General features: G+C 29.7%; 3 protein-coding genes and 1 pseudogene across 6 annotated transcripts; 2 read left to right on the top strand and 2 right to left on the bottom strand.

Moving 5' to 3' along the window:
• Nucleotides 1-1546: 1546 nt before the first annotated feature.
• LOC119599947 (anaphase-promoting complex subunit 4) lies at nt 1547-9327 on the bottom strand. Of its 4 annotated transcripts, none has more exons than XM_037949921.1 (10): nt 8970-9202; nt 8744-8860; nt 8535-8683; nt 8089-8465; nt 7850-8026; nt 7471-7633; nt 7146-7398; nt 6312-7078; nt 6104-6241; nt 1547-1568 (listed from the first exon to the last, which is right to left on the bottom strand). In XM_037949921.1, the coding sequence occupies exons 1-9, from the start codon at nt 9079-9081 to the stop codon at nt 6110-6112; spliced, it is 2247 nt and encodes a 748-aa protein (XP_037805849.1). In that variant the 5' UTR covers nt 9082-9202; the 3' UTR covers nt 1547-1568; nt 6104-6109. The 4 variants fall into 4 exon arrangements, with proteins under 4 accessions (XP_037805849.1, XP_037805858.1, XP_037805841.1 ...); XM_037949930.1 differs by lacking the exon at nt 1547-1568 and adding an exon at nt 9237-9327 and having other exon boundaries at nt 5797-6241; nt 8970-9103; XM_037949913.1 differs by lacking the exon at nt 1547-1568 and adding an exon at nt 5797-5999.
• LOC119599968 (uncharacterized protein F54F2.9) lies at nt 3556-5650 on the top strand. The gene is made up of 5 exons (XM_037949944.1): nt 3556-3839; nt 3915-4334; nt 4397-4509; nt 4572-4779; nt 4837-5650. The coding sequence occupies exons 1-5, from the start codon at nt 3699-3701 to the stop codon at nt 5527-5529; spliced, it is 1575 nt and encodes a 524-aa protein (XP_037805872.1). The 5' UTR covers nt 3556-3698; the 3' UTR covers nt 5530-5650.
• Nucleotides 9328-14796: 5469 nt separating the features above from the next.
• On the top strand, nt 14797-16695 carry LOC119600077. Its single transcript, XM_037950122.1, has 3 exons — nt 14797-15151; nt 16225-16322; nt 16375-16695. The coding sequence occupies exons 1-3, from the start codon at nt 14797-14799 to the stop codon at nt 16693-16695; spliced, it is 774 nt and encodes a 257-aa protein (XP_037806050.1).
• A 125-nt stretch (nt 16696-16820) lies between these two features.
• Nucleotides 16821-17886, bottom strand: LOC119600086 (annotated as a pseudogene).
• Nucleotides 17887-20226: the final 2340 nt, after the last annotated feature.

The following is a 20226-nucleotide window of genomic DNA, read 5'->3' on the forward strand; positions in this document are numbered from 1 at the left end:
GACTTTTCGCCTTTCAGACTTTTCGACTTTTATTAACAAAGTCGACTTTTTTCACAGACGATAGTCGAGTTATCGACTTTTTTGGAACAAAATAGTCGACTTCGACTTTTCGACAATTCTATTATTCGAAAGTCGATTTATAGAACCCTAATGTAAAGCGTTAAAAACGCCAAGTAGACAATAATTAAAGTTGTACGCTTGTATTTATAAAAAAATCTTATTTTGCTTTTAATGCACTCGATAGTTAAAGCACACTTTAGCCTTAAAAACCATTAATAAAATTATGATATTCATAAACAAATAATAAACGTATATTAACTATTGTGCTGATTTATGTTTAAGTTGGCAGCACTGTACAATATGGCTGTCATTTTATGTGTTAGTGTTGCGTACAATTAGGATAAAATATTCGTTGATTCGGTTTTCTTAATTTCATATTTTTGTTTATAAAAGATTTTTGACAATAAAAACAAACTTTTAAGAAAAATAAATATATATATGGCTTTAATAAATGTCTATTTAGTTCAGATGTATAAATATAACATATAATTTCTAATTATTATTAAAAGTATCCGAATAACGGATATTTTGCGACAAAATATACATCACATTGACACATTTTCTTATTTTTACTTATTTTCCTTGTAATTTTTGCAAATATTGATAAATTTCTTTGATATTTGACTAATTTTAATGCCGGCGAATATATTTTGCATTAGTATAACACTAATCAATATAATTTACATGGTTAATTACTTTATTACAAACTTTGAAAAAGCCAAAACAAATGATTTTGTTCATCATTTGGTTGACAGACGGGCATTTCCAAATTGCTTAAAAATAGTACTGGACAATTGGAATATTGTCAAATATTCATGCATTAATCCAATAATGCCTAGATTTGAGTTTTTTCCTCAAAATATAATCGTTTAAAAATTTTCTGGGATTTTATTTACAAATTTGTAAACGTTAAAATTAGAATTTTTAGATTTTATTTTAAAAGAAACCATAATTACTTTTCGCAATCAACCTAAAATTACCGGAAAATCTTTATCTGAGAAAAAAATTGTTAAAAATCAAGTTATTGTTGGCTTAAAGAAGGGTCGAGCCTACAATAAAATTCTTCTAATTGTCAATGGTTTATTGAAGGTGTTTTAAGCTATTTCACGTTTATAAATACGATTTTCCTGAATTTTGCCTAAAATTGTTTAATAAACCTAAAATAAGTTTTTATAAATACAGCCGGTAGTTTTTTATCACTGAACACTAAGAAGTGAAACGCTGTCATTTTTTTACAACAATAACGTTACGCTCTTCTCACAGACGAGTTCTGTGTAACTCCAACACATATGTAAGAATCTTACTCTCTCTCTCCAAACTTCAAAACTTTGTCGCGAAAATTCGTGGCTTATAGCACTTGAATATATTTTTCATCACTTAACTTTATATTTTATTATTTTTTTGCACACTTTAAATATATTTAATAGCCCGAAAAGATTTAATTTTTTACAAACGAAAAAATATTTTTTTATTTTTTTGACATTTAATTTTTGTTGCTGAAATTAAAACTGAAAAAAAAAACAATGTTGTAAATTTTCGTATGGTACAAGACAAAAATATTTAAAATAATTTATTTATTATTTCAATATTGCAGATTAAAAAGCAAAGATACATTCATATATAATGTTTATAGATAAATTATGTTGCAAAATATTTAAAGAAATCTTTTAAATTATAAATTTAAATGTAATAATTTTTTTCAATACTTTTAAATTTTTTGCAACTATGTTGGCTTTAGAATTCTACTAATACATTCTTAGAGTTAGGTCACAAAGTATACAGAGGTGTCACTTTTGACATTTAAAAAAGTCTAAAATCAGCTTTTGTTTGATTTTGAAACTCATGAAATAGTGGGTACAGACAATGATATTCTACGTACGACTTTACATATGAAAAATCAAATGAAATTCCACCCATATTTTAAAAAAGAGAACAAGAGCTGTATAATTTATATTTTTTACGTTTACACTATTGGTATAACACAAAGTAAATTAATAAAGTAGCGACACGAGTTGTTGTACAACAAACGTCTACAAAAACCACAGGTAATTTGTCATTGTTCGAAATACTGAACTGTCAAAATTTGCTTACAAAAATTTGTTGATAAACAACACAAAAAGTAAATCTAAAATTATTTTTTTATCAAAATGTTTGTAATTTTTATTAATTATGAAGAAATTATATGATGTTATTATTGTGAACCAATAATTAAATGAAAATATGGCAATTATTAGTGTACTTTCCAAAAATATTTTGTTATTTGTATTAAAAATCACAGAATTTTATATATTTTTTTAAAATTAGAACATTTTTAAAAATATTAAACACTTAAAATACACTTTTTCATATTAAAAACAACAAATTCCTCAGAAATTTTTACAAAAAGCACGCGTAGAAATGAAAACAAAAATGCAACATAAACATTTTTGTCAAGCAAGTTTAGGAAAAATAGTCAGCTCTTCAAATGAGTCTACTTTATAAATTTTATTTGGTATAACACAATAACAAAGTAAGATGGAAACAGCTGTTTCACTTTTAAGGGCCCTTTAGCTATAAAGGTGGAAGTACACATCACACATTGAGGCGGCAACGCATTTTACGCTTTACAAGCTGCAAGTTACAAGCTGCAAGTTACACACCACGCGTCACTTTGATCTTTCTATTACTGCTTTAAAAATCAAAATTTTAAGTTTTTGTTTATTTTTTAATATTTTTCTTTTATTGTTGGTGAAATTTATTTCATTTTAGTTTATTCTTATTCTACACAAATCAAAATACAACCCTGAACAGCTGCCGACGCGTCAAAAGTTGAAAGTTCCTGAACTATTCGCGGCAGACGCGTTACAAACTACAGGTGTAACTTTAAATGAAAATACACTATTTCAACTTTTTTGACAGAAGCCTATAACGCGTTGCCGCGTACAACGCGTGTTGTGTACTTACACCTTAAGACTTTATGTACGACTTGATCTAATGCGACAAACTTGTTTTTTGAATCATTTCAACGTGTGATGGTTTCATCACATATTGCGTTTATACTATCCCATCCGTTCTCTTCTACATAGTAAATTGACAGATTATATTACTTGTGGTATAATGTAAAAGTAGCTTTATATGTGTTTACATAAAAATACATCATCCCTGGTCTAATTGTATTTTGAATAATTTTAAAAAATAAGAAGAGCCATACGACTGTCAAATTTTCCTATGTATTTTCTATCAATGTGTAATGGTTTAATTACATATTACGTTTAAACGATCCCATTCGTTGTCTTCTACACAGAATTTTGACAGATAATTTCTTATTATGTACAAGTATCCTATCATTTTTTGTTGTCGATTTTTTTACAGTTTTTTCATTTTCTTGACTTTATTTACAAAGTCAATTTTACAATTTTTTGAACAAGTCTACAAAACGTCGATTGTTCGACTCTCCGAAAGTTGATTTGTAAAACCCTACAGACGGTTTATAAAATCAGCTGGTTGTCAAGATCTACAAAAAAAATTGTATTCATTTCGTTGACGTTGTCAAATCTGAAATGCAGAAAGAGGCACTTTAGACCTTTTTTACTTCAAAAGCACAATTAATTTTAACGTGTATCCTATTTAATGAATTACTAAATTAAGAAAAATTTGAGATGAAACTACTTTTAATTATTTTTATCGCTTATCACTTGTCCTGCACGGTTGTGTATGGATGGGATACTGAGGAATTGGAAATTTTCGATTTGGTAGAAGAAATCAATAAAAACTTTTACGAGTTTATGGGAATATCACAAGTAAATAAATGCATTCGATTATTTCTATGTAGGTACACTACTTTTATTATTATTTTTTATTATTGTTAATTAAAGAATGCCACCAATAATGAAATCAAACGAGCATTTCGTGGTCTGTCGATACAACTGCATCCGGACAAGAATCCCTCAGAAGATGCCAACATTCAATTTCGAAACTTGGTTTCAATTTACGAAGTTCTAAAGGATACATCAAAGCGAGAAAAATATGATAAAGTTCTGCGTGATGGTTTGCCCAACTGGAAATCTGCTTTGTACTATTACCGTCGTATGCGTAAGATTGGTTTATACGAGGGAGCCGCTATTCTATTCTTAATCATTACTGTTGGCCAATATTTGTTTGCTTGGGCCGCATACTTGGAGAAGAAATATACGGCCGAACAAGTACTTGGCTCAAAATTGAAAAAGTTACAAAAGAAGAACAAAAATATAGACATGGAGACCATTCTTAGTGAAATTCCGTCGCCTTCGTTAAAGGTATAATATATAAAAACGATTTTTAAATTGATAATACTTAAATATTGATTTCATGTATCCAGAATACATTACCAATACAAATACCTATGTTCATTTGGAATCTACCATCTACTATTAAGGAAGGTTTCAATAAAGCTAATGAGCTAAAAGAAATGGCCTTAGAGAAGCGCAGGCAGTATGTTGGAAATGTTTTCATTATTTTTATTACTAGTAGTCTGATCAATCAATTTATTGTAGGGAATTAGAAGAATTGAAACGTCAAGAAGAATTGGAAAAGGAGTACGAAGAGCAGGCAAGATTGCGTAAAGAGAAAAAAGAAAATTTGCGCAAACGGAAACAAAATACAAAAGCGCCTGAAAAAACTGAAGAGGAATTGAAAGGTTATTCCCAAATCCAAGGTAGAGAATTAACGGAAGATGACGCTATCAGGCCAGTAACACAAAAGGTATTGTAAACATCAATATTTTGTTTATTTACCTTAAAACGAACGATTCTTTTTCAGACATCTGTAAGTGGAAGCTTTTGGACAGACGAAGATTTGGCAGAGCTCATACGTTTAGTTAAAAAATATCCGGCTGGCTTAAGCAATCGATGGGTAACAATTGCTGAAACCATGAATCGTACAGTACAGGAAGTCACATTTATGGCGGCGAAAATGAAGGAAAACGGTTTTCGTATACCCGGACAAACAGAAAGTGTGGCCGAAAATATAGTACAGGAAACTCAGGAAATCGTAAAAAAAGAGAAAACAAGAAAAGAAAAGAATATCATAATACCAGAAACAAACTGGAGCCAAGAACAGCAAAAAGCTCTTGAAGCAGCTATTGTGAAATATAGAAAAACTGCCGGCAGTGACAGGTGGCAAAAGATTGCCAACTGTGTTCCAGATAAATCGAAAGAAGAGTGTTTGATTCGTTACAAATATCTCTGTGAATTGGTGAAATCACAGAAAAAATCCGAAGAGTCTGAAGCGAATTTGGAAGCAACTACAAATGTTGAAACCCCTCAAGACACTGAACAAGAAACTGAGAGTGTTCATACGCAAGAGTGTAAGCCTGTAACGGCTGAGGATTTAGCAGATGATTTATCGGAAAAGGGAGGAAAGAAACGCAACAAACGCAAAGAAAGAAGAAGACGAAGGGACTTCTCTTCAGATGAAGATTCTGATGATGCCTACTCGTACGAAGTTAATTAAATGTTTAATATAATTAAACTAATTAAGACCAGGGATAATTGACATAAATTTTTTCAATAAATTAAATGTATCATTCATTCCATGATGGGTTTATAAAATATATTGTTTTTTACCTTGTGCGTTAATTCTAGTTTATATTCGGGTTATATGAAGCCATTTTCAATATTATTTTTAGTTTCTCGGATTTTAAAAATCATGCGATATAGGAAGTCTTTATTGTCTAAAATATGCAGTATTATTGAAAATTCATTGTTGTAAAGAATAATAAATACTCTCTATAAAATTACGTAAAAAAACTTACAAATTCTTACGCAAAATTTAATTTTGCTCATTAGGAAAAGTGACATTTAAACAAAACTTTATCGCGATGTGTGAGGGAGCTTTTTTAATATTTGCAGAAAGTTATAATCCTAATATACATGAATGTAAATGTGTCCAAAGAGAGTGTATGATAATAATTTTTGGGCAACCTACAATTTAATCAATTATTTTTAAGTATTTTTAACTCAGTTTAATTGCCATTTAATTTCCTTTGTAATTATTAAAATTAATTAGATTTTAATAAAATACTAACGTTTTATTACGAAACTGCAGATTCCTTACTTATGTCCAACATTGAATTTTGGGATATTTCCGTTTCGTCTTCATCATCTTCTATTTCCATTTCAAAAATAATCATTTTCTTGTGCTTCTCGGAAAGTATAGAAGCCACCTTAATAAGAAAACAAAGTTAAATGTTCCTCGAATTTAAAAATAATGTATGTATGTAAATAACAACTTACCTTTCTGCATCCGGATACCGCCAAATTTGTGCAGACACTTTCGATAGCCTTAAAGCTCGTAATGTCTATTATATCGAAAATACTGTGACCAACTGCTAATTCATTTAAATTTATATTTTGTGGCAGAGCGTGTAATGAACATTTACCAGTTATTTGATCCAGAGGGAATTGAATAAAATAACTTTGATGTTTCATTGTTTCACTTTCTTTAACCAATAGCAAAGATAGAACATCGTTGTTATAAAAGTGCAAGTCAACAAATTTTAAATTATCAAGACCATTACTTAAGTCTTTGGTGAATGGACCGGGGATGGTTTGCAGACGAAAGCATTTCAACTGCGTAAATTTGTCATCAAATTCTAAAACTAAACAATCTTGCCATCCAATAGTTACAAGTATTAGATCGCGTTTTTTAGATTCACTCACGAAATACGATGTTCTAATAAAGTCGAAAGTACATTCGGAATTCTCATTAAAAGAACAACATACGAAACTGGAATCGAGTTCAAAACCGAGACTTATACTTTCATTGGGTTTTAGAAACACACTATCAATGGCCGCAAACATTTTATCGCGTTGCTGTGTTAGAGATAAACGTTTTTCGTGTGGATAAAGTAGTGGAGAATTGCGTAGACATTCATTTTCTTCCAAAAGTTTATGCCACAGATGATGCATATCAGTTTTTACAACTTGTTGCAGAGGTTTGTCTTCCAAATACTGACCAACTTTTTCCAAATTAAATTTTCTTTTTATAACAGTACCGTCATCTGGAAATATGTATATTTTTCTAAATGAAATGTACGAAATTGTTATTTAATTTTCACATAACCATACCGTTCTCTATTACACTGTCCTCAAAACTGTTTAAATATTCCGCCAAATATATGGTGTCTTCCATGGACAATTGCGCCATATCCTCAGTGACGTCCTGTTGATGTAGTCGTACTATGACAACACAAAGCCAACAGAAAAACAATTTCATATCATTAACAGACTGATCGATTACTTGTTGCAATTCCAGAATTTTCATTAAAAACGCACCGCAATCACGCAATGCTGCCTCTGTAGATTCACAAACAATAAGAGGCTGTCGGAAAAAGTAAGAAGTATTTAAAATTACTCTGCTTTAAGGTTTATTATAGGATTATTTTAAATATACCTCATAATAGTAACTGATTCTGGCCAGACCCTTGATAGTGTTAAGAAAATAAAACATGTTAATAGATGCCATTTGTAAAGGTTTTGATACCAAGCTCTGTATGGTGGAGTAGCTTAAATCAACAGAATTTTGAAGCTTTTTCACGCCTTTTTCCGTAAGATCTCTAATAATAAAAAATAAAATATAAAAGCTCATATAAAATAAAAACCTTTTAACACTTATACGGCAGAATTTTTAAATGCAAGATATGTAGTCAGGTAGAAAAATATCCTAATTTTATAATGAATTCTTCATTGATTTTATTATTTTTAACAAGAAAATACGGTATGGGTAGTATATAAAGAATTTTAAGAATATTGTATATAAAATATTGACTTACTGCATTAAAAATTCCTCTATTTCATGAGTGGCATAACCGAAAACCAATAATTCCATAAAATCTGCTGATAGCGATCCTTCTGTTTGTTTATTTGCATAACTTGTTAGCTTATTATCCATTTCCAGCAAAACCGTTTCCCAAGCTTCCAAAATACACTGAATGGTGTTATCTATGTAACTACAATATTTATGGAATCAAATTTATATAATGGAAAATAATACTACACAATTTATTTTTACTTTTTTGTTTCCAATATATTAGCACAATGCTGCGCTAAATGTATCATTGGTGAAATATATTCCTTCAATACGGTATTATGAAAATGTAGAATTTTTAATTGATTTCCATCTCGTAGTAAAGCATACATGGCATTAAAATCCCCACTTAGGCGGACATCATAGACATCTAATTCATCTGGATGCGAAACGTGTTGCGACATATCAATGGTTCCCGACTTTAATGCACCCAACAATAATAGATGAACTTTGCCACATTTCAATATTACTACCAGAAAACAAGGGGAGCCCTTAGCGAATGACTTATGCTCCTCCGTTTTAGATGAAACGCCTAAACTACTCAAATGTGGCAATGGCGGCAAAAAGAAATCATAGGTCAACTATATAAGCAAAACATTCATCGCAATATGAAAAATAATCTTTTTTGTAATATGTATCAACTTCTTCACCTCTGTTTTATTCCGATACAGCTGTCTATAGTCGGGAGCATTTATGGCTTTACTAAAGTACACCTTTTTTATATCGTCATCGTAGACTAGGTTTGAAACAGACTCCTCGCGCTCTACATCCAGTAAACACACTTGTCCATTGCTGTAGCCTTTTACAATTATCTTGTCATGTAGCATATTGCCTAATAATTACAATTTTGTGTACTTACCTACAGCTATGATAGTCTCATCATATTGCCAACTTAAACTTCTCACCTTGACACCTTCTCCAGGCGATGGAAATGTTACAATTTTTTGCCAATTTAATCGTTGAATTACTATTTCGCCTGTTCTGCAAAATTCATTTGTTCAAATAAATTTTATTTTGAATGCTGACTCTATCACATTCATCTGCTTATTTTTAATTATCAAAAACTATATATTTTTGTCACTTGCCTTTTTCAGTTCCGTAAGCCACTAGGTCCATTTTGTTACTCCATTCCATAATTTCTATAACGCAGCTCATGTGCCGTGCTCCAATTTGTTTCATGGACATTGATTGTGACATTTTCAGTATAGTTATTTTATTTCTACAAATTAAAATAACAAAATAAAACAAATTTAAAAACTTTCCAGATTACAGAAGGCGGATTTGTTTCTTGATGCTTCTACTTTTTAAATAAATCAATCACAATAAATTATTAACTCCGCAGTTACACTTACAAGTTTTTCTCTCAAGTTTTTCACACAAACTGTTTGTCAATTCTGCGACGCACACTGTCACGAGCGTAGCCAAAAATGCTTAAAGTCGAAATTTTATTATTTTTTTAACTTTTTGTATAGAAAACATTCCTATTAATTCAAATGTAAAATATTATTTAAAAATTGTATATAGTTTTTTAGGTATTCTAGCTCAAAGTTAAGGTTTGCATGCACATATGTACATATATAAGAGAAAAACCCAAAATTTGGCATTTGCTTGTCGTTATTTAAATTAAAATCTGTTTTGGTAATGGCTGATATATTTGTAATACAATTGAAAGGTAGATATATAACGATAATTGTAACACTGTTTTGGTGGAAATATCGATCCTTCTTGAAATACTGTTAGATAAAGGATACCTCCTGAGTATAACGACGATTTTTATACAAATGTCAACTTCTGTAGTGAATAAAAAAAAAACACCCGATATCACTTTCGAAATTTTTTTATATTATATTGCTATAAGCATAGTAGAAAAATATCTAATATTTTTCTACCATGGCTATAAGTAAGTAACATTTTTTTCTGTCAACATCATTATATTTTTGGGATATTATTCAAAAGCGGCTGCAGTTTAAGAAAAGTAATACATCTAATGTCTTACATAATATTGAACAATTTGTGGGAAATTTTATATATTTAAAATTTAAATATATAAAATTTTAAATATATAAATATTTAAATTTTAAATAATAATAGTGGATACATAGTAGGAATACCTAAAATTTACACTTTTAGAAATGAGCAATAATTGAACTATATACAGGAAAATCTATGTTTGAAACATAGTTGAGATACTGGGTGGATACATGGAAATCTCGGGAATGGCTTGCTCGATTGTACAAAAAATAATATGATATGAAAGGTCATGGAAAGGCATTTCAGATGATATTATATGAATTATTAACCCATTGAGTGCCAAAAGCTAAAAAAGGGTTTTGAAACATGATTTTTTTGTACAAGTGCCCATAATTCGAAAAGTGGCCGATATAAGAACATATACATTTCCCAAGAATTATATAGAAAACATTAATTTCATTTGGTTAATTTCACATAGCGTTAATAGCCGAAAATATATCGTCACCTAAAACGCAAACGGCCCAAACTAACCAAAAATTCAAAATCGATTTTATTATCGATTCTAATGTATTGCATCAAAACAAATGTCCACACCAAAAATATTGATTTTATTGAGAAAAAACAAAAGGCCCTTTAAAAAAAAACATTTAAATATTGAAGTCCAATTTATACATTTTTTATATATGCCATTGTCCACTATCATAAAAATGATAGGTTTCATTATTAAACAAATTGTTTATTTACTACAAATATTTCGCGTTGATAGGAGCAAAACTTACTTTTGCTTCTCCTGTAAAATTTTAAAAATGTTAGATAGAGAAGTTGGCGTTTTAGGTGACGATATGTTGTTGAATATAATTATATTAAACAAAATTAATTTGTAATGTTAGTATTTATTAAAGCTGCCTACACACTATGAGAGAACTCGTTAGATTTTTATTTCATACTGCCAAAACAAAATAAAATGTAAATTGGTATGATTATCAAAAAAATCAAATAAAAAATATTTTTTGTTTTTACACTGTCACATTTGAAATAAAATGAAACTTCAATTCAAAACAAATCAAAGAAAAAAGATAAAATTTAATTTTAAATTGGCTTTTGTTTCTATTTCAGTTATTTTCTGTGTTATTTTCTGATAAAATGAAAAAATCCAATTGTTTTGAAATTTTTCAAAACATTTTAATAAATCGTACGACTTTCAATTTTCCATCCGTATTTTCAGTAAGTCTCATTACATTTTGTATCTACACTATAATATTTATCATTTTATTTAAATTTGACATGTCGTTTTAGTTAACATTATGGTGTGTAGTCAGCTTAAATTATAATAACTTTTAAGGGCCAATCTTTAGGTGAAATATTAGCGATTAAATTAAAATTAATCCTCGAAAGATGTTTTTGAGGTCTCAATTAGTTAATTTTGTTTGCAAGTTTAAGCGCCCAATGGAGGTGGTTTAATCTTAAGCACGAAATGCAAAAGTGTAAACAGCTGATGCAAAGAAATTAATAAAATTTTTATAAATATAAACATTAAAATGTTCTATTTATTGATTAGTATAAATTATGGACACTTCAAAATACATTTTTTGGTTTTTAATTCAAGTTTTCATTAATTTTCATATTAAATTTACAATTGTCTTCTTTTTTTTTTGTAAAATATGCATTGTTTTGATAACAAACAGTAGGGTTCTATAAATCGACTTTCGAATAATCGAACAATCGACTTTTTGTCGAAAAAAGTCGAAAAGTCGAAGTCGACTATTTTGTTCCAAAAAGTCGATAGCTCGACTATCGTCCATGAAAAAAGTCGAAAAGTCGACTTTGTAAATAAAAGTCGAAAAAAGTCGAAAAGTCGAAAAAAGTCGATAAGTCGAAAAAAGTCGATAAGTCGAAAAAAGTCGAAGAAAGTCGAAAAAAGTCGAAAAGTCGAAAAAAGTCGAAAAGTCGGAAAAAGTCGAAAAGTCGGAAAAAGTCGAAAAGTCGAAAATAGTCGAATATTTTAAAAAAGTGGAAAAGAGGTCAAAAACTCTAAAATAGTCGGAAAAACTCGAACAAAGTAAAAAATAGTCGAAAAAAAGTCGAAATAAGTCGAAAATAGTCAAAAAGTCGTAATAAATCAAAAAGTCGAAAAGTCGGAAAAAGTCGAAAAGTTGAAAAATGTCGGAAAAAGTCGAAAAAAGTCGAAAAGTCCAAAAAAGTCGAAAAGTCGAAAAAAGTCGAAAAGTCGAAAAAAGTCGGAAATAGTCGAAAAAAGTCGGAAAAAGTCGAATAGTCGACCATTTATAAAATACTAAAAGTCGAAAAGTCTAAAAGTCGACTTTTAAATAAATGAAAAAGGTCGAAAAGTCGAAAAATCGACTTTTCATAAAATGGAAAAAGTCGACTTTTAACTAAATGCAAAAAGTCGAAAAGTCGACTTTTCGTTTCTACTATAGAACCCTAACAAACAGTGACATTTTCTGTTGTTTTGTATGGCAACACTGCGAAGTTTAATCTTGTACTCAAAAACATCAAAACATAAGATTAAATTTATTTTTAGATTAATTAATCTGATTATTAATTGGCATTTGATTACCATCTCAAAAACCCGCTCTAAGTGATTTTTCAAAAAAAAAAAGTTTCTGAATGTTGCATGACAGTAAAAAAAACAATTCTTCATTTTTATATCATGATATTTTTTCTTTTCAAGTGAAAAGTAAGGACAGGGACATTCATAAATACATACATATAATTCTGAAGTGTAGACTTACAAAAAACGTGATGCACTAAAGCCCAAGTAATATGTTATCAAAATTTTGTATAGAAAAGAACGGATAGGATCGTCTAAACGCAATATGTAACGAAATCATCACACATTGAGAGGAAATACATGATGAAACAGAGCACGACTGTAACTTCAAACAAAAACGTGTTCAAAACGACATAGGCCCATACAAAGTATAACAAGTAGTCCGACTCTTTGACAACAGTACCTAACTCTAAGCATGTGTTAGTGAAAAAGTACCCAACTCTGAATATGTGTTGGTAACAAAAATGTAATGTGTTGGTGCATTCTGAACACACAGTTTTATAAAAAATTTCAATTTTAAATTTGTTTGAATTTTCAATACCAAAAATTGAAAATCTGTTTGTAAATTGAAATTCAACAACAACAAAATTGAAATGTCAATAAATAGAAAAAAATATTTTTTCCAGTTTAAAAAAATTAAATTAATTAAATTAAAAAATTAAACAAACAAAAAAGTACCCAACTCTGAATATGTGTTGGTAACAAAAATGTATATGTGTTGGTGCATTCTGAACACACAGTTTTATAAAAAATTTCAATTTTAAATTTGTTTGAATTTTCAATACCAAAAATTGAAAATCTGTTTGTAAATTGAAATTCAACAACAACAAAATTGAAATGTCAATAAATAGAAAAAAATATTTTTTCCAGTTTAAAAAAATTAAACAATATTTTATGTGAAAAGTACGATGAATATATTTTAAAAAATTACAGATTTTTTGTGGATAGCTGAAATTTCGCGTACGATCCTTAAAAGTTGTCAAAAAAAAAAAAACAAGGTAAACTTTTGAGTGTTTTGACAAGTTTAAACCTCTCACAAGAGAGTTGAATTCACACGGAACTCGTAGATGTGAGAGAGTAATTTCCTATATATGAGAGTCGGACTACTTGTTATACTTTGGGCCCATAAATAAAGCTACGACAGTAACTAAAAATTCTCTCATATTTCTATTTATTTTCTTTTGTTTTTATTTTTCGTTGCCTATTTACATGGTTTTGTTTATAAAATGTATGAAAATATTTTGAAAGTATGGTAACGTTGTTGAGAGAATGATTACCTATAAATGTGAGCATAAAAATAAAGGTCCAAAGCAATGGTGGCCAAACATGCCCCTGCGGGCATTGTGTTATTCTCACTTATACACGCGCAATACAAATATTCTCAGCTACAAAACAAACTATACACAAAACAAAAACAATTTAATTTAGTTGCTCTCTTTATGAAATGATACACAGAGAATATTTTCAAAAGCCATTACAAATGAATGTATGAGTACTTTTTATAGAAAGATTTATTAGACATATAATTATTTATAATTATATTTGTATTTTCATTTGTTCAAGCAATTAATCGCCTAAATTGTATCGATTAAACGATTGACGGTTAATCATTTGAATACCTAATATGTAGATACATACATACATAAATACGATCCGTTTGTTGGTTTAGACGATCCCGTCCGTTCTCTTCTACACAAAATCTTGACAGAACCCAGCGGGAAAAAGAGGCAGTAAAGAGGCCTTACTAAAGGCATTATTTTGCAGACACAAGCACACCCCTCTGCATTGCAAAATCATTTCAATTTTACACGGCGTGTCATTGTCAGCTAAGTGCTTGCCTTCTCGCTTCTATTAAAGGGCTGATAGAAGGCTTACTTAAAAAGGCCTATTAAACGGTCTTCCGTTGTAGGCCTATTAGAATATCTTTCGCTGAACGCTTATAAGAAGACCTATAACGTAATGTATATAAGATGGTCTTCCGTTAAAGTCATATTAGAAGATCTTCAGTCAAAGGCTTTGTAAAAAGTCTGTATAGGAAATTATTATAAAAGTTTTAGGGATATATTCATAGGAGTTTATCAAAGTTTTATAAAACAAATTTTCATAAAAAAATTGATAAATTCTTATCCTAAGGCCCATAATCTCAATATCCGATTATTTCTCCAATTAACTAACCGGCGCATTAATTATTCGTTGCGATATACTGTCGGTTATATATTTTGAATTTCTCATACAAAAATTACATTTAAATTTTAACAGTCACTTATGTAAGGTAACACTATAGAAAATTGAAGTTTTTACAATTTAAAAATAAAAATAATTTTCGAGAAGAAATTAATTTAAAAATATATGAACAATGTCACAAAACAATGAAAAACGACAAAGGTAAAAATTTCTCATTGAATGAGGAATATTTGCTAGTTGACCTAGTGGAGATACACAAATCCGTACTGGAAAACATGAGACAAAAAAATGAAACTTGGGAGAAACTTGCTTCAGAATTTGCAAGTCAGTCTGGGGTGCAAAGAGCGTGGAAAGCGCTACGCGACAAGTACGAAAATTTAAAAAGAAAGTCTAAAGTGGAAATAGCTACCGAAAAGTGTGAAACCTATCGAACAGGCGGGGGACCTACTGCTACGTCCATAGTTTCAAATATATCCGAAAAAATTTCTTGTCTTATTGGGGAATCTGCTACTGGCTTGTGTAATCCATACGACAACGATGGTAATGGTATGATTATTATATGTATGTGATTTTATCTTAATTCCTTTAATGACAAATTAAACCAGCTAAAGTCAGATATCGACCGATCCAAATAAAATTTTCTAGATGGATTTGTATTCCTGTAAAACTTCTTTCAAACTAATTTTAATGTGATACTGACATTTAAAGTAAATTATTTCATTTAAAGCATTTTGTGAATGGGTCCTTGTATGAGGCTGTGGCAAAAGCGATCAATTCTCACATCACTTTACAATATGATTTCGAAAAATACCGCAGTACTATATTTCAGTACTTTTCAGCACTTAATCTAACTTGTAATCTTTTGACAAATAATCAATAGACTAATACATAAATTTGTCCATAGTATAGTTGTGTATAATCTAGTCTATAATCTAGTCTGCAGTCTAGTCTATAGTCTAGTCTATAGTCTAGTCTATAGTCTAGTCTATAGTCTAGTCTATAGTCTAGTCTATAGTCTAGTCTATAGTCTAGTCTATAGTCTAGTCTATAGTCTAGTCTATAGTCTAGTCTATAGTCTAGTCTATAGTCTAGTCTATAGTCTAGTCTATAGTCTAGTCTATAGTCTAGTCTATAGTCTAGTCTAGTCTAGTCTATAGTCTAGTCTATAGTCTAGTTTATAGTCTAGTCTATAGTCTAGTCTATAGTCTAATCTATAGACTAGTCTAATCTATAGTCTAGTCTATAGTCTAGTCTATAGTCTAGTCTATAGTCTAGTCTACAGTCTAGTCTATAGTCTAGTCTATAGTCTAGTCTTTAGTCTAGTCTATAGTCTAGTCTATAGTCTAGTCTATAGTCTAGTCTATAGTCTAGTCTATAGTCTAGTCTATAGTCTAGTCTATAGTCTAGTCTATATTCTATTCTATAGTCTAATCTATAGTCTAATCTTAGTCTATAGTCTAGTCTATATTATATTCTATAGTCTAGTCTAATCTATAGTCTAGTCTATAGTCTAGTCTATATTATATTCTATATTATATTCTATAGTCAGTTTTGTCGCCTCTTTTTTATGTAAGCTACGTAAGCGATTCTAATTGTTTTCAATTAAATTTTAGGATTAAATACTGAACTTAAATCAAAAACTGAAGATGTTAATGATTCCATACAAGAATTACAATCTAAAACTGATGATATTAATGATTTCATTCAAGAGGTAAAATAAAAGATTTTACAGTTTAACAATGCTAATATTAAATTATTTTTAGGATTTCGTAAATTTAATAGAGATCGACGAGGAGGTGGATAAAGAAATGTATCCATCATCGTCTAAATGGAACCCTACAATATTAAAGGAAAAAGTTTCAAGTAAACTTAATACAAAAAAGTTTAATCAACGAAAAACCAAATTAGAAGATGAAAAAATAAAACTAATAAAGATACAGCAGGATTTTTATAGGAATGAAAATGCCAGAGCTGCTGAAAAGCACAAGCTCGAAATGGAAAAATATCAAAACGAAATTACATCAATACGATTAAAAAATGAACTTATCCAAAATGAAATAAAAGAGAAAAAACAACGCATCTGATCATTTGTATATTTTTATTTACATTGTGAATTTGTTAATTAAATATTCGCAATAAATGATTTATAAACTGAAATAAAATTTGTAATATAAGTTTTATTAGACCAAAATATCTCAAAAAAATACTACTACCTTGCAAAATAACTGTTTATTAAAACGGTTCTGGCATTTGAATTTCTATTATTTGCATTTTCATGAACTTCGTTATCATTTTCAATAATTTCATTACTAATGTCGGGATGTTCTTCAAGAGGAAGGGGTTCTTTTCGTTGAGTACTTATATTGTGAAGCACCGCACAGGCAACGATAACAGTCATTGCAGTGTTAACAGCTATTCGCATCCTCATTGATAAAACTGGAAATCGACGTTTCCATACTCCAAAACATCTTTCAATAACGTTACGAGTTCTTATTTCTGACTCGTTATACAACTTTTCACAATTTGTTATAGGGTTAAGCAGTGGTCATCATATAGTCACATACCTTGTAACCACTATCACCCAAAGTATAGGTGTTTTTAAATTCTTTATTCTCAAGTCTAAATTTTAAACGGCTGTTATTAAATATTGTGCTATCATGGAAAGATCCGGGCCACCTTACTACAATATCTTGAAAAATAAGTTCATTGTTGCACACAGCCTGAACGTTAATGGAAAAATATCCTTTTCGATTTCGAAAAAGTTCTGCATTATCACCACCAGGAGATTGTATGCGCACGTGAGTACAATCGATCGCACCAATTACTTTCGGAAATTTTGCAGTTTTATAAAACTCATTAATATTTTTTTGCATTTAATAAATTCGCTAGATAGTGAAGCAATTGCTCGTGAAACATCTTTAACTGCTCGACCTGCTGATGATATACTCAGTCCACAAAAATCGGCCACAGTTATTAAAAAACTACCACTAGCGTAAAAACGCAGAGCTAACAAAAGTTTGGTTTCTGGTGATAATGCAAAATTTCTTAAAAAAAAAGATTAACCACATTATCACTGAATTATGCTATTTCTCACCTTTCCGTTTTAGATAAAATTGTTTGCTAATCCTGCTAAGGATATATTTACATGTTGACTTGGAAATTCGGAACCTCTTTCTAAAATTATCTTCATCCATATCCTCAAGGTAGTTTCGTCTATTTTTATAGATTCTCTCAGCATTTTCTTGAGGCTGAATCTCTTCAAATTCCTCTTCCATTGAGATTAATTCAAAAACTCTGCTGTTCATTATTTTATTTTTATTTGTGGATATAAAAAATTTTTTGTTTTTTAAAACTGAAAAAGTAACAGTTATGTCAATTTATTGTATCGATAAATTATTAACCGTATGATGAGTTCCTGTTAGCATTTAACGATAGTATAAATAATAAAATTTTATTGAGAAAACAAAATTGCGCTGACGGGCAGTATATCGTTCCGAAAAACGATAACCAGAGATTGAGATTATGGCCCTAAGACTTTTAATATAATTACCTAAGCAGACATTCTACAAAGCATGCGGAAGCATGGGTTATTAGGGAAGACATTATTAATAAATTCGACATTAAACATAAGAAATTGGCACATGCGTATTTTTAATTATAAAAGCCTACTTTACGAGAACTTTACAACATAAAGTTTTGCAAAAGACTAAATTTTATTTGGAATGTAAAAAAATACATTCTTCTGTTTTCAGGTAGCGGTTTAAAAAAAAGAGGGCAAAATAAATTTTATAGTGTCGATTTTAGAGAGCCAATATATAAAAATAATTGCAAACCCAATCATGTTTGAATATTAATAATTGTTTGTTTGGCATTGTTTTGCAATGCAACTTGTAATGTGCATGAATCCTACAAGAAGGGGGAGCTTTGTGCTTGTGGAATATCTTCCGCGAGAAGGCAATGAGGAATGAGTATCGAATCTTTTAGAATGAGTAAATATGTCTCTTAGAAGGCCTAAAAATCGAAGTCCTACCATTTTTTCCCGCTGGGAACATATTACTTGTGTGCTCGTGAAAAATAAAAGAAACCGTAACAGCTGTTTTATCAAAATACACATTTTTTGGTGTGGTGAGTTATTTTTGTTTACAAATATGTGTTTCTGCACGTGGAAAAGACGCAAAAACTCGTTTTCATTATTTACATTTTCAATATGTGTTTATGCACGTGAAAAAGTTTCACAAAAAATTGATTTTCATGAGTTACTCTAAAAAAAATATTTTTGATCAATTAAAATATGTATATAAATGTGGAAAGGAACAAATCTGATAAAATATAAATATATTTGGGTTTATATCGTTACAGAATGCGTTTTAATAAAAAACATTCAAAAAATGTTACTATGGTCATATATAGAAAATGATATATAACTGCTATCGGACGATCTTGTGCACGATAAAAACCTATATAGAACTTTAAGTCGGAAGTGTAGAAATCGGATGGCATACATTTTTTCCGTATTTCATCGTTCTAGGGTGTGTACTACAACAACAAACTTTTTTTTTACAAAAAATGTTACTATGGAAGTATGTATATATAATTTTTATATATAGCTGCTATTGGACGATCTTGTGCACGATAAAAACCTATATAGAACTTTAAGTTGGAAATATACAAATCGGATGGCATAATTTTTTTTTGTGGATTTCATCGTTCTAGGGTGTGTACTACAGCAACAAACTTTTTTTACAAAAAATGTGACTATAACCGTATATAGAAAATTATATATAACTGCTATCAGACGATCTTGTGCACGATTTAACCTCTATAGAACTTTAAGTTGGAAGTGTAGAAATCGGATGGCATACATTTTTTTAGGATTTCATCGTTCTAGGGTGTGTACTACAACAACAAACTTTTTTTTCACAAAAAATATTACTATGGCAGTATATAGAAAATGATATATAACTGTTATCGGACGATCTTGTGCACGATAAAAACATATATAGAACTTTAAGTTGGAAGTGTAGAAATCGGATGGCATAATTTGTTTGCGATTTTAGGTAGGGTCAACTGTGGACCGACCCTTACAAAATTCAACAGATAAATTTTGTTTCATATAAAAGTTGTTATGTTGAATTTTATAGCTATACATTTTTTAAGCCAGTTATGAGCGGTAGTAATTTCCCGAGGTGGACCTTATATCGGGGATAGGTTAAATTATTAACCGATCCCCTTAAATTTGACAAAACGATTTTGACTCCTTATTTATGTGGAATTTCTTTGCTATATTGGTATTTTTATTACAACTATTGGAGTTAATATCTTTTTTTACCTCAGGGGTGCTCGACTTCCTATATGAAGGTATAGATCGTTTGGTGGGGTTTCTCCGGACAAACGTATGATAACCTAGTTGGTTTTTCAAAAACGAAATTTTAAAAGCCAACTTGTTTATTCCATCAGGTTTCATACAACTGCACTTTTTTATTTTCCACATTATTTCATTTTAATTTTTTCAATTAAATTAATTAAAAATAAATATTTTTGGTTGTTGTAACAGTTCGACTGTGGCCGATAGTTCTTTCCTGGGGAAAAAACTTTCGGCTGATACAGCTGTCGCT

Source organism: Lucilia sericata, unplaced genomic scaffold (assembly GCF_015586225.1).
Source record: "Lucilia sericata isolate MDLA Ls3-8-SP2 unplaced genomic scaffold, ASM1558622v1 Contig000003F_arrow, whole genome shotgun sequence".
NCBI classification, from domain to species: domain Eukaryota; kingdom Metazoa; phylum Arthropoda; class Insecta; order Diptera; family Calliphoridae; genus Lucilia; species Lucilia sericata.

Excerpts from the sequence above, each read along its gene's own strand:
- LOC119599947 (XM_037949921.1), bottom strand. The coding sequence starts at position 9,081 with ATGTCACAATCAATGTCCATGAAACAAATTGGAGCACGGCACATGAGC. Across the intron at positions 8,684-8,743 it reads TGAGACTATCATAGCTGTAG|GCTACAGCAATGGACAAGTG; the intron begins GTAAGTACACAA and ends TAATTGTAAAAG. Across the intron at positions 6,242-6,311 it reads CGGTATCCGGATGCAGAAAG|GTGGCTTCTATACTTTCCGA; the intron begins GTAAGTTGTTAT and ends TTTCTTATTAAG.
- LOC119599968 (XM_037949944.1), top strand. The coding sequence starts at position 3,699 with ATGAAACTACTTTTAATTATTTTTATCGCTTATCACTTGTCCTGCACG. Across the intron at positions 4,335-4,396 it reads TTCCGTCGCCTTCGTTAAAG|AATACATTACCAATACAAAT; the intron begins GTATAATATATA and ends TCATGTATCCAG. Across the intron at positions 4,780-4,836 it reads TCAGGCCAGTAACACAAAAG|ACATCTGTAAGTGGAAGCTT; the intron begins GTATTGTAAACA and ends ATTCTTTTTCAG.
- LOC119600077 (XM_037950122.1), top strand. The coding sequence starts at position 14,797 with ATGAAAAACGACAAAGGTAAAAATTTCTCATTGAATGAGGAATATTTG. Across the intron at positions 15,152-16,224 it reads TAATCCATACGACAACGATG|GATTAAATACTGAACTTAAA; the intron begins GTAATGGTATGA and ends ATTAAATTTTAG. Across the intron at positions 16,323-16,374 it reads TTAATGATTTCATTCAAGAG|GATTTCGTAAATTTAATAGA; the intron begins GTAAAATAAAAG and ends AATTATTTTTAG.